We start from the raw sequence: 18,616 nt of genomic DNA on the forward strand, positions 1-18,616 counted from the left end.
GGGGAAGTCGTACGGTAAGGTGAACCTTGACAGCAGCCATCTTGAATTCAGGTCAAGTTTTGTAAATGGGAATAGGGCAAAATGATACATGATTTTGGGCAAGAATTTAAGTAGTAAAACAATGGTAGCAATAGTTTTAAGATACGTACATTTGGTAAAAAGTTACAGGCATATTTGTTGTGTATATTTCCATGCACACAACTCCCGAATGAAGCAGCTGCCCAAAAGTAAGTTGTCGCTATTGAAATATAACTAAAATTTGTAACTAAATGTTACTAAAATTTGAGACAGATCAGAGGAAAATTGCACATACAGCATTTAATATAAGAATTTTGTTATCAACGATTTTGGCTAAATTTTCGTATTATCTAGTCTATCTCCGCTCCTATTCAACAGATTTGAACCATATTTTCAGAGTACGCTTTCGAAAGTATTGAGTTGTGACCACCGTAATTTCAAACAAATCATCAGAATTACATGGTGTTTAAACTATTTTGTATTTTTCCAATGGAATTTTCGTTTTTCCGGCTTGTATCTCCACCCCTATTCAACCAATTTGGACCAAATTTGCCGACTAATCTCCTACAAGTGTGTACCTTTGCTTAACAACATTTGGGACAAATTGGGAAAATATAAAGGGTGTTTCCTATATTTTTGTATTTTACAAATTGTTGGACAGCTGCTTCATTCGGGAGTTGTGTACATGGAAACATACACAATAAATATGACTGTAACTTTTTACCAAATGCATGTATCTTAAAACTATTGCTACCATTGTTTTTCTGCTTAAATTCTTACCCAAAATCATGTATCATTTGGCTCTATTCCTATTTACAAAACTTGACCTAAATTCAAGATGGCTGCTGTCAAGGTTCACCTTACCGTACGACTTCCCCTTAGGTATAGTATGTACCCACATTGTTGTTATTGATTTTTTATTATTAACAGGCAGTTTACAAGGGGTGGTACTGAACGTATTGTGCTATTGTCGACATGGATACGCGACATTTCAATCTGCCATTTAGGTTAACTCCACTTCAAAAACGCAGTTGTTTTATTGTGTGTTTTTTCTGTGGGACTTCCTTCCTCAGTGAAATTTTACGGTAGGTTTCAATATGAGCTCATTGATACTTCCCTTGTTTAGACGCACGGTTAACATTGTAAACTTGCTTTTGGTTTAATATTCACTGCTAAGATTTTCATAATTTATATAAAACGATGGAACAAAGAAAATATTGTGTTTTCTTTGCAAGAATTTAAAAAAATGTATTTTCAGTCTTTATATAATATACATTTGTATGAAAGCATTTCATTATTTCTTTAATAAACAAAACGAATCTTAAACGTGTGTGTTTCTTTGTTGTAAATACATTTGAATTTCACGCTGGCGACATACAGCAAACCTATTTGGAAGAAAAACGATAAATTGTGTACATCAGTATATCGTAAATTGCTTTGTTACTCAAAATATAAAACTACCATTCAGACAGTAAGACATGAAATAAAATTTATCCAGGTCTCTTTTCGGGTCAAAACGTGGTGACTGATTGGCATAAACATTGTTTCCAAACAGGAAAAGGTAATAAAGTATAAGTAAAAATAAAGGGGAACAACCGTACTTCAATGAAACAACTATGAAAGGCAACATGATTATTATTTCTTTAATGAACAAAACGAATCTTAAACATATTTGTTTCTTTGTTGCAAAAAATTCGCTGGCGATACACAGCAAACCTGTTTGGAAGAAAAATGAGTATATCGTAAATTGCTTTGTTACTCAAAATATAAAACTACCATTCAGACAGTAAGACATGAAATAAAATTTATCCAGGTCTCTTTTCGGGTCCAAACGTGGTGACTGATTTACACAAACCTTGCTTCCAAACAGGAAAAGATAATAAAGTATAAGCAAAAATAAAGGGGAACAACCGTACTTATATGAAACAACTATGAAAGGCAACAGGATTGCGTCTAAATATCTTTCGTTAATCATAGTTTTTCTGGCATTTCCTGTTAAACTTGCTTCTTGGAAATGGCATTTTAGTCGAAAATTCGCGTTACTCAGTTCTTCCATCGTTGTTTCGTATAGCATAGTAGCATGTACGAAAAATGTTTTGTAAATGTATTGCGCTCTCAGGAAACCTAAATATTCCTTGTAAGCAACGAAAGTGTTGTAAGTGCTAGCCTAAATGTTCATGTAGGTGACACAAATGTTACCGGCCCATGTCAAATGCTGTACAGGTATGTAAAATCTCTTGCCAGCAAGGAAACAGGTGAAAAACATGCATTGTTTTATGTGCGAAACATGCGATGTATATGCATTGTCCTAGTACCATTCAGGCATGTCGTAAGCAACATATACGCTGTAAGTGCACGTAACAAGCATTGTGTATATAGATTATATGCACATGGCATATAACTAAAGTAGATAAAATAACTGTATTCAAGCATATAAAAGTAGAAAAAATCAGAATTAATTAGCACTGTTGCATAGGATGTACATCCTGGGTAACATATACTTGAAGAAAAATAATAGACGAAGAATAAGTATTTAAGAAATGACCTTACGAAAAGTAACAATACTGACTTTCACTCATTTATAGGCGTGCAAGGAGGAAAGGAAAATGTTCAACAGATTTTGTACATTACAGACTAGCAAGTACATGAAGTACAAGTAAGAACTAATTTACATGCGTGTTCCAAAACTTTGTATATATTTTCTTTTCTCCTTGCACACTTGTAAACTAGGTTTCGACCTCAAAAGCTAGTTCCATTACTCTTCGTAATGTCATTTGTTGCATAATTATTCCTTATTCAGTATTATATGTTACCCTGCATGTACACATGTCCAAAATGATTGTCGCATATCTATAACTGTCTTCTTGGAAGAATATAATTTGATAATGATTTTGCAGGGTACTTTTAATACTGATACTATGTGTATAATCGGGAAATGTATATTTGTGGTAAATTACATGGGAAAAGAATTATACATACGAAAATTAGAATGAGTAAAACAAAATATTGCTAAATGGACAAAGAAGTTTCATTTTCGTTTTATTGTTCTTATTTACTGCTCTTTTGACATTAAATTTGCCACATACGTGTCTCTGCTGATTATACACATACTAACATTATAAGAAATACCGCGCGAATTCGTTATAAAATTATATTTCTACAAAAACATATTTATAGACATGCGACAATAATTTTGGACATGGGTGTACATCACATGCAGTACTTGTGCAAATTAATTCTCAGAAATCTATTTTTCTACTTTTACATGCATGGCTATCATTTTATCTGCTTTAGTTAACACAACGTGCATGTAATCTATATACACAATGCTTGTTAAGTGCACTTCCGGTGCATGTGTTGATAGCATGCCTGTATAATGCCGAGACAATGCATGTACATAACATGTTTCGTACATGTAACAACGCATGTACTTCACCTGTTTCCTTGCTGGCAACAGGTTTTATATACTTGTACAATACATGGGGCATGCACCTGTAACATGTATGTTACATACCTTAACATTCTATTTCCATGCAATGAAGCATCTAAGCAACAGGCCTGTTTCGCGCATGTATAATACATGTACAGCACATGTTTCTTACATGTTTTACATCTGCTACATGCAAGCAGCAGAGGCTTTCCAAACCTGTAACATGTATGTGGCATGTACCTGTCACATGTACAATTTTTATAAATTCTCCACCTGTAACATGCATTTCACATGTATGATTTTTCCATGTTCTCCACCTGTAACATGCATTTCACATGTATGATTTTTCCATGTTCTCCACCTGTTACATGCAAGCAGCAGATGTTTTCCATACCCGCAACATGCATTTCACATGTATGGTTTTTCCATGTTCTCCACCTGTTACATGCAAGCAGCAGATGTTTTCCATACCCGCAACATGCATGTCACATGTATGGTTTTTACATGTATACATACATTACATGCATGTTTCGTAAGTACTTTTCACATGTACCAGGCAAAAGCTATTTATCATACACGCGTATAACTTGTGTTCAGCATGCATGTTACAGACATTATACATGACATGTACATCACATGTTCTATACTGGTACAGCGGCTGTACTTGCACGTCTTCTTCGCTGACAGGCACTTTACATACGTTTTTATGGTAGATCTACTAGGGTATCTACCATACAAACACCTGTGCAGTAATACCTGTTCATGCCCTGTACATGTTTGCTCAACATGCATGTGTAGGGCGTTCAAACTGGGGTCATTTTCAGGCACCTGCACATGTGCCTGTCCCACAGGTGGATAAAGGGCCTGTGTTACATGCGCCTGTACATGTGCCTGTTTTTTTCATATGGGGAATGAAGGAAATGTTCAATGTCTGAAAATGGAGAGATTTAAAGAAATTAGAAGAGAGCCAGGTAAGAGAGGAATACCAGACTGAAGTTTCGAATAGATTCTCGGTTTTAGAAGATTCGGAGTGCACTCGTGTTGAGGATACTTGGATTAAAATTAAAAATAGCATTGAAATTTCAGAAAAAGAAAAATTGAGACATGCAAAAAACGTAGGAACAAACCATGGTTCGAATGCATTAAATCAGCAGAGAAGAACAGGCAAAATTACGTTGGCTATAAAATCCGAATGAAATAACTACACAAAATTTCGTAGACATCAGGCGAGAGGCTTCCAAACCTTTTAGAAAAAAAGAAACGCGATTTTTTGAAAGCGAAAATTGAGGAACTTGAAGATAATAGTAAAAAAAAAAAAAAAAAAAAAAAAAAACCATCAACGAATGTATAAGGGGATCAACGAATTTAAGAAAGGCTACCAACCTCGTACTTATACATTAAAGAAAGCTGACGGAACAATTTTCACTGATACAGATAGCATCTTAAATAGATGGAAAGATTTCTTTGACGATTTGCTTAACACGCAGCCAAAACTAATGTGCGTGGAGAAAGAGAAATACACACCGCAGAACCGTATATTCCAGAACCTAACAGGATAGAAGTAGAAATCGCTATAAAGAAATTAAAGAAACACAAATCTCTGGGTGTAGACGAAATTCCGGCTGAGTTAATTTTAGCTGGAGGCGAAAAATTGTGGAACAAGATACACAAACTCATTCTCCTTATCTGGAACAAGGAAGAATACCCACAAGAATGGAAAGAATCAATCATTGTTCCAATTCAGAAGAAAGGCGACAAAACTAACTGTCATAATTATCGAGGCATCTATCTTCTGTCAACATCCTCTAAAATCCTTTCAAATATTCTATTAGCAAGATTGACCCCATACACAGATGAAATTATTAGAGATTATCACTGCGAATTTAGACGAAATCGATCAACTATCAACCAGATATTTACCATTCGACAAATACTGGAAAAGAAGTGGGAATACAATATGCCGGTACATCAACTATTTAATGATTTTAGAAGGGCTTATGACTCGGTTAGGAGAGAAACATTGTTCAAACCAGTGCATGGGTAATCTGTTCATTTTCTTTCTTTTTGATTTTGTGTCGTATGAGAAAGTTTAACTTTCTGGCAAGAGATGGCCTATGTCTACTGCTCGCCCGCTTTCTTGCTTGGGGGTTGTTTTTAGCGTCCTCCAGCCATACTGAAAGACAGACGCGACGAAGTGTTTTTGTGTGTGAGTGTTTCTTTCATTTTGTGAGTAAAAATTATCTATTTACAAACATTAAGAACATTTCGAACAGTTCAAAACTGAGAATTTCAGACAATAGAGCGTATCGTTTTACATATTAAACTTGTATTCTTCTTTAGTTATATATTTTTTCTTATATTTAAAATAAAGCTTTCAAATGACAAACTGTCGTTTAGTGAGAAGCTCCTTCGAACATTGTACAACATTCTTAGAGAATTTGAAAACCGAAAAAGTTAATTAGATTAATTAAGACATGTTTAAATGAATCTCAAAGAAAAGTTCGGGTAAGAAAATTTTTGTCCACGAACTTACACGTAGAGAATAGCCTGAAATAAGGAGATGCGTTGTCGCCATTATTATTGAACTCTGTCCTGGAATACGCTATAAGGAAAATCAAAGATAGCAAGCAGGGCCTAGAGTTGAATGGTGTTCACCAGGTTATGGCGTATGCTGATGATGTAAATTTAATAGGGGATGATGAGAACAATAGAAAGAAATACAGAGGTTTTATTAAACGCTTGCAGGGACATGGGTTTAGAAGTAAATGCAGAGAAAACTAAATCAGGGGCATCATTTCAGACTTTGCTTTGGGGGAAGGAGGGGCAAGAGCACCACCGACGGAAAAGTTTCACGTTTTGTACTAGTATATTAGTATTACAATCGACTAAAGTATATGTATTCCTCAAACTCTTCGGAGAGGGGGCAAATGCCCAATCCTGCCCTCCCTAAATGACGCCCCTGAACTAAATACATGGAAGTTCGGCGGGATCGTAATACTGCAAATTATGGATGTGTTAAAATATCCACCAATACTTTTGATAAAGTAGATCTTTTTAAATATCTAGGATCAATATTTACAGACAAAAACCATACGAGTATTCACGAAGAAATTAAATGTTGACTGAAAGCAGGAAATTCGTTATTATTCAGTTCAAAATCTCTTGTCGTCGCGAATTCTGTTGAGGAATTTGAAGCTTAAAATATATAAAACTACAATCATACCTGTTGTTCTGTGTGGTTGCGAAACACGGTCGCTTACTCTGAGGGAAGAACGTAAACTGAAAGTATTTGAGAACAAGATCCTGAGACGAACATTCGGACCCAAGAGGAACGGGAATGGCGAGGAACTACATAATTTAGCCATCATTGTTAGGGTTATCAAATCTAGGAGGCTCAGATGGGCAGGTCATGTAGCCAGGATGGAAGAAAGAAAGCACGCTTTCAAAGTCTTAACTGGAGATCCAATCAGAAAACGACCATTAGGAAGACCTAGGCGCAGGTGGGAAGACAATATTAAGATGAATCTCGCAGAAATAGGAATACAAAGCAGAAAATGGATCCAGTTGGCTAAGAAAAGAAGTCAGTAGTAGTAGAAAAATGATCGATCTGGGCCAACATAGAACATAAGAGAACAACTCACAAGCCCCTGGGAAAATGACCACCGTACACCGTGAGCCCACGGTCTTTTACGACCTCCATTTTAGGGGTGAATTTATTCCCTTTTATGACCACTTTTTAGGGGGTGTATTCGTTCTCTTTTACGACCTCCATTTTAGGGGTGAACTCGTTCCCTTTTATGAGCATATTTTCCAACCCCTATTCGAACATAGTAGAATATGAACATACAATAGAACAGATTCGTTTTCAGGGGTGAACTCGTTCTCTTTTACGACCTCCATTTTAAGGGGTAAACTCGTTCCCTTTTTCAACCCCTATTTTAACATAGCAGATAGCACAGCTAATAAAAGAACATGGTTTATTTCCCAACATAGCAGAGACTACGTAACACACAACATCCTCCATTTTAGGGGTGTATTCGTTTTCCAACCCCTATTTGAACATAGCGTATCAGACAGAGTCAGGGGTGAACTCGTTCTCTTTTATGAATACACTAGCAGCGTTCACCCCGCTTCGCTGGGGTCACCCCGGAACGCAATAAACCTTGTTAATTAGATAATTTTTACTTTTTCGCTTTCAAGTGATATGATAAAAACCATAGTAGATTGCAGTAAATGTTAACATTATATCGCCTGTCATTTATGTTAACCCGCCCCGCTTCGCTGCGGTCACCCCAACCCGCCCCGCTTCGCTGCGGTCATCCCGGAACGCAATAAACTTTGTTACTTAGATAATTTTTACTTTTTCGCTTTCAAGTGATTTATAGCGCCTGTCAGTTATGTTAACCCGCCGAGTCACAGGGTCATGCGGGTTGCATATAAATACGTTTATTTTTATACCTATGATGAACTAATAACAAAGGATTTGTACGTATGGACACCTGAATGGTCAATTATCTCAAGACACTGGTAATTGAAAATTAAAGTGATATGATAAAAACCATCTAGGGTCCACATCCTAACAACCCCCCAAAAATGAAAGAAATCGGTTCAGCCGTATTAGCGTGATGAGCGAACAAAGGATTTTTCGTACGTATTGACACCTGATTGGTCAATTATCTCAAGACACTGGTAATTGAAAATTAAAGTGATATGATAAAAACCATCTAGGGTCCAAATCCTAACAACCCCCCAAAAATGAAAGAAATCGGTTCAGCCGTATTAGCGTGATGAGCGGACAAAGGATTTTGTGCGTTCTCTTTTATATATATAGATTTTTTCAACCCCTTAGCATCAGACTACATAGCACATCAGACAGAGACTACGAAACATAGCAGGGGTGAACATAACGAACATAGCAGAGAATAGGGGTGGACTCGATTACGAACACACAGCAGTTGAACATAGCACAGCTAATAAAAGAGCATGGCTTATTTTCCAACCCCTATTTTAACATAGCAGAAATTACACTGAGACTATGAACACACAGCATTTTAGGGTGGACTCGTTTTCCAACCCCTACGAACACATAGCAGAGGTGTATTCGTTTTCAATCCCTTAGCATAAGAGTATGTAACATAGCAGTTACGAACACACAGCAGAGCAGATAATAAACACAACCACCTCCATTTTAGGGGGTGTATTCATTCCCTTTTATGAGCATATTTTCCAACCCTTATTTTACCATAACAGAGACTACGAAACATAGCACAGGGGGTGTATTCATTTTCTCCACTCTAATTAAACATAGCAGAAATTACACTGAGACTACGAACACACAGCAGACCAGAGAATACATAAAATTCATTCCCTTTTATGAGTACATTTTAAGGGGTGTACTCGTTCTCTTTTATAATTACTTTTGCAACCCCTATTTTACCATAGCAGAAATTACATAAGATCGGATAATGACCATCGAGGTCAAAGGTCAAAGTACTTAAAACCCAATAACTCGAAAACGGAGACACATATTGAGATAGAGTTTCCAAATCTAGTAATTGGTCATCAGGTACTACAAGTTCCAAAATAGTGGCCATCGAGGTCAAAATACTTAAAACCTAATAACTCGAAAACGGAGCCAAATATCGAAGTGGTGTTTCCACATTTAGCAAGAGGTCATCAACTAGTACAAGTTCCAAAATAATGACCATCGAAGTCAAAGGTCAAAATAATTAAAACCTAATAACTCGAAAACGGAGCCAAGTATTGAGGTGCTGTTTCCAAATCTAGTAATTGGTCATCAACTACTACAAGTTTCAAAAATAATGGTCATCGAGGTCAAAGGTCAAATATTTAAACGCAAATAACCCTTAAACAGAACAACGTATTGAGGTGCTGTTTCCAAATCTAGTAATACGTCATCAACTATTACATGTTCCAAAAGTACTGACTATCGAGGTCGATGGTCAAATATTTTAAGCCTTAATTTCTTTAAACAAAGCCTGTGTGATCTATTCAATTTTGTACAAAGCAGAAAAAAAAAGTGAAGAAGGAATAAATTTGAGTGGCTTATTTACTTTTGTATTAATGAGAAAGAAATCCAATTTTAACTAGCGCAGAATTTCTGTACCTTTTTAGGCTATTCAAATGGATTAACAAGAAAGCAAGCAAAGATATGCCATATTAACTAGCTGAGAATTACCAGAAAAATAAAATTTCGTTTATTTGAGTAGTACAAAATTGTACAGAAATATTGGACCTTCTTCATTTTTTTTTTTTTCTGGTTCATACAAAGATGAATACTCCATCCAAATTTGAGTAAAATGGTCCATGTTCGCTTTCTCAAATTTAGCCCTTCGTTTTGCTTAAATAATACATGACATATAATTCTCAGCTAGTTAATATGGCATATCTTTGCTTGCTTTCTTGTTAATCCATTTGAATAGCCTAAAAAGATACAGAAATTCTGCGCTAGTTAAAATTGGATTTCTTTCTCATTAATACAAAAGTAAATAAGCCACTCAAATTTATTCCTTCTTCACTTTTTTTTCTGCTTTGTACAAAATTGAATAGATCACACAGGCTTTGTTTAAAGAAATTAAGGCTTAAAATATTTGACCATCGACCTCGATAGTCAGTACTTTTGGAACATGTAATAGTTGATGACGTATTACTAGATTTGGAAACAGCACCTCAATACGTTGCTCTGTTTAAGGGTTATTTGCGTTTAAATATTTGACCTTTGACCTCGATGACCATTATTTTTGAAACTTGTAGTAGTTGATGACCAATTACTAGATTTGGAAACAGCACCTCAATACTTGGCTCCGTTTTCGAGTTATTAGGTTTTAATTATTTTGACCTTTGACTTCGATGGTCATTATTTTGGAACTTGTACTAGTTGATGACCTCTTGCTAAATGTGGAAACACCACTTCGATATTTGGCTCCGTTTTCGAGTTATTAGGTTTTAAGTATTTTGACCTCGATGGCCACTATTTTGGAACTTGTAGTACCTGATGACCAATTACTAGATTTGGAAACTCTATCTCAATATGTGTCTCCGTTTTCGAGTTATTAGGTTTTAAGTATGTTGACCTTTGACCTCGATGGTCATTATTTTGGAACTTGTACTAGTTGATGACCTCTTGCTAAATGTGGAAACACCACTTCGATATTTGGCTCCGTTTTCGAGTTATTAGGTTTTAAGTATTTTGATCTTTGATCTCGATGGCCACTATTTTGAAACTTGTAGTATCTGATGACCAATTACTAGATTTGGAAACTCTATCTCAATATGTGTCTCCGTTTTCGAGTTATTGGGTTTTAAGTACTTTGACCTCGATGGTCATTATCCGATCTTATGTAATTTCTGCTATGGTAAAATAGGGGTCGCAAAAGTAATTATAAAAGAGAACGAGTACACCCCTTAAAATGTACTCATAAAAGGGAATGAATTTTATGTATTCTCTGGTCTGCTGTGTGTTCGTAGTCTCAGTGTAATTCCTGCTATGTTTAATTAGAGTGGAGAAAATGAATACACCCCCTGTGCTATGTTTCGTAGTCTCTGTTATGGTAAAATAAGGGTTGGAAAATATGCTCATAAAAGGGAATGAATACACCCCCTAAAATGGAGGTGGTTGTGTTTATTATCTGCTCTGCTGTGTGTTCGTAACTGCTATGTTACATACTCTTATGCTAAGGGATTGAAAACGAATACACCTCTGCTATGTGTTCGTAGGGGTTGGAAAACGAGTCCACCCTAAAATGCTGTGTGTTCATAGTCTCAGTGTAATTTCTGCTATGTTAAAATAGGGGTTGGAAAATAAGCCATGCTCTTTTATTAGCTGTGCTATGTTCAACTGCTGTGTGTTCGTAATCGAGTCCACCCCTATTCTCTGCTATGTTCGTTATGTTCACCCCTGCTATGTTTCGTAGTCTCTGTCTGATGTGCTATGTAGTCTGATGCTAAGGGGTTGAAAAAATGTATTCATAAAAGAGAACGAGTTCACCCCTGACTCTGTCTGATACGCTATGTTCAAATAGGGGTTGGAAAACGAATACACCCCTAAAATGGAGGATGTTGTGTGTTACGTAGTCTCTGCTATGTTGGGAAATAAACCATGTTCTTTTATTAGCTGTGCTATCTGCTATGTTAAAATAGGGGTTGAAAAAGGGAACGAGTTTACCCCTTAAAATGGAGGTCGTAAAAGAGAACGAGTTCACCCCTGAAAACGAATCTGTTCTATTGTATGTTCATATTCTACTATGTTCGAATAGGGGTTGGAAAATATGCTCATAAAAGGGAACGAGTTCACCCCTAAAATGGAGGTCGTAAAAGAGAACGAATACACCCCCTAAAAAATGGTCATAAAAGGGAATAAATTCACCCCTAAAATGGAGGTCGTAAAAGACCGTGGGCTCACGGTGTACGGTGGTCATTTTCCCAGGGGCTTGTGAGTTGTTCTCTTATGTTCTATGTTGGCCCAGATCGATCATTTTTCTACTACTGTCAGTGGAGAGTTTTTGTGAACGCGCCATTGAACCTTCGGGTTCCGAAGGCCATACAGTTAGTTAGAAATTGTAATAGATAACCCATCCTGAATATACATATATAATGAAAGATTATCATGGTGTCTAGCAAATTTCTCTGAGCAATTTCCCGACTTTTTCCAGACTTTTCCCGACCATTTCCAAATTTTTCCCGACTCATTCTAAAAAAAAAAAAAAAAAAAAAAAATGTTTTCGTAAAATTAGGAAAGGTTGAATGTAATGAAAAAGTGTACAAGTTCTTACCTGATCATAGAATGTCTCCTTCTTCATATATACAATGAAACAATCTAATCATGCAATTTTTTGATCTCCTCCTCTATGGTAGCAACCTGTTCCGACAACTGATTTACGATTTTCTGTTTCTTTGCTTCAAGTTCCTTTCGTCTCTGTTCTGTTCTTCTTTTTTCAGCGGCCCTGCGATCTTTTTCCGACATCACTTTTCTGCGGTGTTCTTCGGCTTCCTTGAATCTCGCGTATGCGTTTCTCATTGATAGAATCATCTGCTTTGGGATAGGAAGGGCTTGTATGCCACCAGCCTCATTGACAGCATCATACACTACACGCTGCGCCACTAAAGAATCCTCTGACAAATTTTCAACTAATATTTCCCTGTTTACCGAAAAACCCCTTTCTAATGCTGCATTACCGTGGGAAAGAATTAGGCATATCTTTACTATTTTGCACAGATATACATCATTTGGTGGTAACACACTCACCCAGAAGTCATCAAGTCTGTGTTCATTTCTTTTGTACGACTCCATTTTCTTCCGCACATGTGTCTGATCTACTAGAGCATTGTATTCTCTGTCTGCCTTTTCTGCATCAGATGCTGAGACAATATTACTCTGCACTAAAATTTCGAACGTTGCTCTCATTTGTTTAACAGCTTCTTCCTGTGAATGACCAACGGTTAAGGGATTAAGAAACGTCAGCGCTTTTGTAAGGGAATATTTTAGCGGGGACCTCTCCTGCAGCTTGGACACTAAATGTTGATAACATTCACGTACTTGCTTTCGGAAACTCAACATTTCCTTTTCACTAACTTCTGTACATCTCCTCAGTGCTGACCTAGTTGCATACCCAAGGTCAATTTCTTTGATACGAATTAAATTAATATATAAGTTTTCACTTTTCTCCATAACATCAATAGCATTGATACTCTTCTTGTCCATTATTTCTTTTTTAACGAAGCGAGACATCAATACTTTCAATAACTGAGTAAGGCTACCATGTAAAAATGGAGTCATAGGAGTGTCTGACTGATATTCAGTCAGGAAAGGCTCACAGTCCTCAGCAAGAGATTGAAAAAACGCTAATTTTGCATAGAGCAACTTGCCGTTCAAATTTCTAGCTACTATTCTGAAACTGTTACAGTTGGGTTCTTTGTCTGTTCCCTTAACCGTTTCAACATACTTTCTCACATGCGGTAATATTTCTTGGCTTCGCTTGGCTACCTTCGCATTTTCTACCCAACGAATATGGCAAAATGGAAGTGGAAACAATGACGAACCTGTTATTTCAGAATGCTGGGCACGCCTTGCTGGTACCATTTCGTACAAGTTATACAAGGCTCTAAGAAAAGAAATCAAATCCCATCCAGTTTTTTGTATACCAGTCTTAAAACCACCGTGAACAACGTGAAGACCACACGAGCCAAGTTCAAGGAGCTGTGGAGCGTCTGTACCAAGGGAGGCACAACGTTCCTCTTTCATTAGTCGTAAAAGCGCCCAATTTACATTTGGCCCATCCATTGAAACTTGCAAAAGCTTAAATGGATCAAGCGATTGCAATACATTCTGCAAACCTTGTAGTAGGTCTGTAGCTGTACTATGATCCATAAACACAGAATTCAAATACCGTGTTCTGACTCTGTTCGTGTTATCGTCCCAGAAGCGTACACTTACATCCATTTGGGTTCTTTGCGCAACACTATTTAAACTTTCATCAAATCCAATGACATAATGTTCGCACTCTTGTAATATGGATTTAAGTTCACGTTGAAAGTATGGACACAATCCGTACACGATGCTATATGACACTTTATCCTTGTGCAATTTCATCTCGCTAGCAATTGCACTGTCTGGAAACATCCTAGTGAAAAGAAGAACACTACTTTCAGCACTGCGTAAAGAGTTGTGATTCAACACCTCGTTTATACACCACAAAATCTCCGCCTGTGTGACTCTATCTTTTAGTTTATATTTGTCCAGGGTCGAAGTAGACCTACGAGTGGGAGAGCATGTTTCGCTGGATGAGCATGGAACAGGACCAGTGCTGGTGCCAGGTTGATCTACATTTAATGAAGACGCAGGAACATCTGAAATTTCTTTAGGTTTTGTTGGGAAATGATATGTCATTGCGTAAGTCTTCTGTCGAGTCGCTGCAAGGTTTTGATGCTTCTTGCTCTTTGAATGACTGGTAAGAGCTGTACGTCCCATGGTGCCAAACGAAAATGTGGTATGACACCACACACATTCTGCAGTTAACTTCGTCTTCCCTTCTTTTACCCAGGGAAATTCATATTTCCACCTTTCTTGAAAATTCGTTGACGGCATGATGTGCGTCAGACTCTGAAAACACAAAAAATAAATCATGGCAAAACTACACGAGTATGTTCGGTGCTGAGCTAGTTCGTGGCCTAATTGACGATTACGTAAATAAATGCTAACCTAACCTAACGTAACGTAAATTAAACTTACTTCAAACTGTTTACCAAACGTTTCAACCAAATCTTGCTAGTTTTTTTTTTTTTTTTTTTTTTTGTCCAAATTTCCACGTGGTTGGCCTACACTCTCCAACATAAAAAAAAGAAAAAAGGTAAGATGGCTTTGAGTGTTTCTACATGTACAAGCACAGGAAAGATGAGTGACTTTTTCTTCAGACAGACATTAAATAAAGTACCTAACAAGAATTATAATATTTTTGAGATATTACGGGCACAGAATTGTGCTTGGTTCAGGGCTTAGAAATATGACCGGTTCTTACTAATATAGAGGCTCCCCTTATAGCTGGATCATTTTCGATGTTACCCTTAGTGTCACTCGCGTCACTTCCACTAATTTCATCATCGACTTCCGATTACACTTCAATATTGTCATCGGACTCTCTGAAATTACCTACAGAATCATAATCTTCTTCTAATGTGTTGAGTACAAAGTCTATAAACTTGCTTGAACCTGCACACACTTTCGACATCATGCAATTAAACAAATATGCACGCAAAGTATCTGAAACAAATTTCGTCAAAATTTGAATTTCACATACGTAAATACACAGGTGGGGTGCTGGAGAACCCCACCTCTTGAATATATTCTCTTCTGAAACGAGACAATTTGCTTCAGACCCACCACCGTGAATGTCATGCTTCAAAATGAGAATACACGGAAGCACCAACCAATGTGCCTGAGAACAAAGCCACAATGGCGATGAGTATAACGTCTGGGGTGCTCCCCTGTGTATTCCAGGGTTAACGTTAATTAAGTCAGGTTTAAAATATACTAGAATTCTTAACGTTACACTTACTGTTCTGCACAAAGTAAAATCTTGCCCACCTTGTGTATTAGTTCAAGTTACTACATTCTAATAACTTGTTTTTAAATTTTAAAAAATGATTGGTAATAGTATACAACAGTACCTCATGATCTGTGCGCGTGGATACTTCCTACTGTTGCACTACGTATAAAAATGATTTTATTACATTTAGAAGTAGTAAGAAGCATCCACGTGCACGTGACATGCGATATATGTTTCAAATCCCCCACATATACTCATACACTACGTACAAGGGCACATTATTATTCTTCGCATACCATAAAACACAACGAAACGCAACGCAAACCGACGTACATTTTATTTTATATTACTCAGTAATTAAATGGAAGTCGCCTTGTTACCTCATTTTCAAGTTCCTATATCCTCAATGAATAATCCTTAAAAGACTGCACTTCGTGAGTCCTCGCTAAATGATGAGGCACTGTCGTATACTATAACCAATGATTTATTTTGAGCAGAATATTTCAAACATATTACTGTCTTTAGGTAAAACTTTGCTTAGGTCTTTTGTTGTTGTTGTTATTGTAATAGTTGGTAAAATAAACTTATTTATGACGGCAGGAATGTTGAATACTCAAAATTGACATGCCTGTAATTCATGGCAAAGAAAGAAATGGCAAGTGGTTTGCCGTGACATTAAAACAACTAGCCTTTAAAGTGTTGAATTATTTACAAAATCATTGCCCAGGTAAACTTACCTATACGTGAAAAACAATCCAACACGCAAAAACCTTTACTCTTGAAACGCAAAAACCCACAGACAAAGGATATACAGACCGCAAACTCCGCGGCAAACTGGAAATTTCGGGAACAGTAGCGCCGCTGCACCAACGACGACGGAACTAATCAGTCGATCTCACGCCACCTTCGAGGCTTTGTCTCACTGGGCGCGGGTTAGGATACTAGCACGTGGTGGAAGAGTGGCTGCGAGCACAGACAAAGGATATCCTTTGTCTGTGCACACACTCGCAGCCACAGGAGGAATTTCTATATTTTTATTTAAAACTATTACTCTTTGGCTCCTTTACTTGCATTTGGGGAACAGCTTTTTATGTTGACGTATTTTGCAGAACTTGGGCATTTTCAGTGAACTCGAAAAAAAGGGAAGAAAGAAAAATCTGATTTATATATACACACACACACACACACATATATATATATATATATATATATATATATATAAAGCTGGAAAGGAATGTCAAATCCAGAGGCAGTACAAGAAAAGCTGAACACAAGCTAGCTAATCATTCTGCACTGCGTCTAACACTTGTGATTCAAAGCAGACGAAAACAGTCCCCTGGTTACTATGACAACCCATGACGTCACGTTCACAGACCGATGGCAGCGCCATCTCACCCGGGACGACACATCGTTCCACCCACCCGAGCGCTGATTGGCTCTTTCGCTGTGCAGACGATAAAAACTGATTTCCATTGCACATATTGGAAGTTTGCGGTCTGTATATCCTTTGTCTGTGCAAAAACCTTTCTGCTGTCAGCAAACACTGTTGTCAACCACTCACTCACCACTCTTCTTCCCCCAGCACCACAGCAGGAGACAAACCGCGCGCCTCACATAAATCGCAGAAAATTCACGGTGTACGAGATGCAACGCGTACCACATGACCGCTTCTACGTAGAAAATAGAAAAACGGTTGAGATGGATCGCGGTGTATTTAGGAACACATTAAAAAAAAATAAAATGTAAAAGTATTACATCGCGATGCATTTAGGAACGCGAGGTTTATCGGAGTTGCTCCGACAAGCGTCAGCATCATTTCCAACATGTGGAATTTAATTCCATTTTTCCCGACTTTTTTCGCAAATTCCAGACAAATCCCCGAATTCCCGACCATTTTTTTAATTTAAGACAAATTCCCGACTTTCCCGATTTTCCCGACTGCTAGACACCCTGGATTATATTAAAGTTAGTTTTCAACATAGCCACCAAGTCTATGAACACATTTCTCCCAATGTAAAACAAGTTTCAAACTATCTGTTCTGTTTATAGAAGTCAGTCTTTTGGGAGTGTAGCCATTTCTGCAAAATCGACTAGACTTTGTCATTGAAACTGAAGCATTGGCTGGACAAGATTGCTTTATTGGGCTAAAAAGATTATAGCCTGAAAGTGGCATATCAGAACTGTACAGTGCGCACTCAACCACTTCACACCCAAACTTCTCGAGTTTCTCACAAATAGAAGCAGTAACATTGGGGCGTGCAATGTTCATAAAGGAGTTTGACCCTTTTTAGAATTAATGTAGGTCGTTTATTACGAAACTACAACACATCTCTGTCAATATTGTTTTATACGAAGCAGCATTTACAGTGGAACCTATAATTAAGAAATCCCTAGTAGAGCCCATATATATATCCCAGATAGTTACAAGCATTTATTCTATTTTATCTTTTTTATTATTATTATTTATTTATTTTTTAGATTGAGTCACCTTAACTTCTTCTTTGGTGAAGAACTGGTGTTCGCACTCTATGGATACCCACTTTGTTTCAGGCGTGTAGTGTTTCAGGTATTCCCATTCCTGCCCTCTCTCGGTTACATAGCATTCATCCTTTTCAGTGGCTATCTGGCACAGGTTGCTTAGCGTTTTCTGCACAATAGTAGTTATGGCATTCACCCGAATGCGTAATTATACTTGTAAGGGATCACAATAGTTGGCATGCGTATTATCAATCCGTACGCAATTATTTGGGCAAGTGCCAAACAAATAACGTTGCAAAATAATTTAGAGCTGAAAAAGTTAATATATAATTTGACAACCTACTCTAAACAACATGAAATATAGATCTAGTGTATTTATTTATATAACGCATTTTCTCTTATTAGTTCAGTACTGTTAGTAGTTTTTAGCTTAGGATGTTTAGTTCATGGGCGGTAGGTCACCTTTGGGAGAATGCCTAATACATAGTCAGTTCAAGTTTCAGTAAATGTAATGGATATAGGATCAACACTAAAAAATTTGACAAATCACATTTATATCTTAAAGAAGAAAGTTATTTGTACAGTCAAGGACGAAAGTTCTTTCCGTTTGGTACAATTTATTTTGGTA

The 18,616-nt window shown here is 37.1% G+C and overlaps 2 protein-coding genes and 1 long non-coding RNA gene across 4 annotated transcripts in view; all 3 read right to left on the reverse strand.

Annotated features, from left to right (window-relative positions):
• LOC145666835 (uncharacterized) overlaps positions 1-18,616 on the reverse strand; it is a 90,594-nt gene that overhangs the window by 60,819 nt on the left and 11,159 nt on the right. The window lies entirely within an intron of this gene.
• On the reverse strand, positions 1,636-4,358 carry LOC145666833 (uncharacterized). Its single transcript, XR_014127826.1, has 2 exons — positions 3,766-4,358; positions 1,636-3,721 (listed from the first exon to the last, which is right to left on the reverse strand). It is a non-coding gene; the product is annotated as an uncharacterized LOC145666833 (long non-coding RNA).
• LOC145666834 (uncharacterized) lies at positions 12,070-16,680 on the reverse strand. Its single transcript, XM_081734409.1, has 2 exons — positions 16,248-16,680; positions 12,070-14,567 (listed from the first exon to the last, which is right to left on the reverse strand). Exon 2 carries the CDS (start codon positions 14,550-14,552, stop codon positions 12,285-12,287), a length of 2,268 nt encoding a protein of 755 aa, XP_081590535.1. The 5' UTR covers positions 14,553-14,567; positions 16,248-16,680; the 3' UTR covers positions 12,070-12,284.

The sequence above is a fragment of the Thermobia domestica genome, chromosome 12 (genome assembly GCF_964235325.1).
Source record: "Thermobia domestica chromosome 12, izTheDome1.hap1.1, whole genome shotgun sequence".
Taxonomy (NCBI): Eukaryota; Metazoa; Arthropoda; class Insecta; order Zygentoma; family Lepismatidae; genus Thermobia; species Thermobia domestica.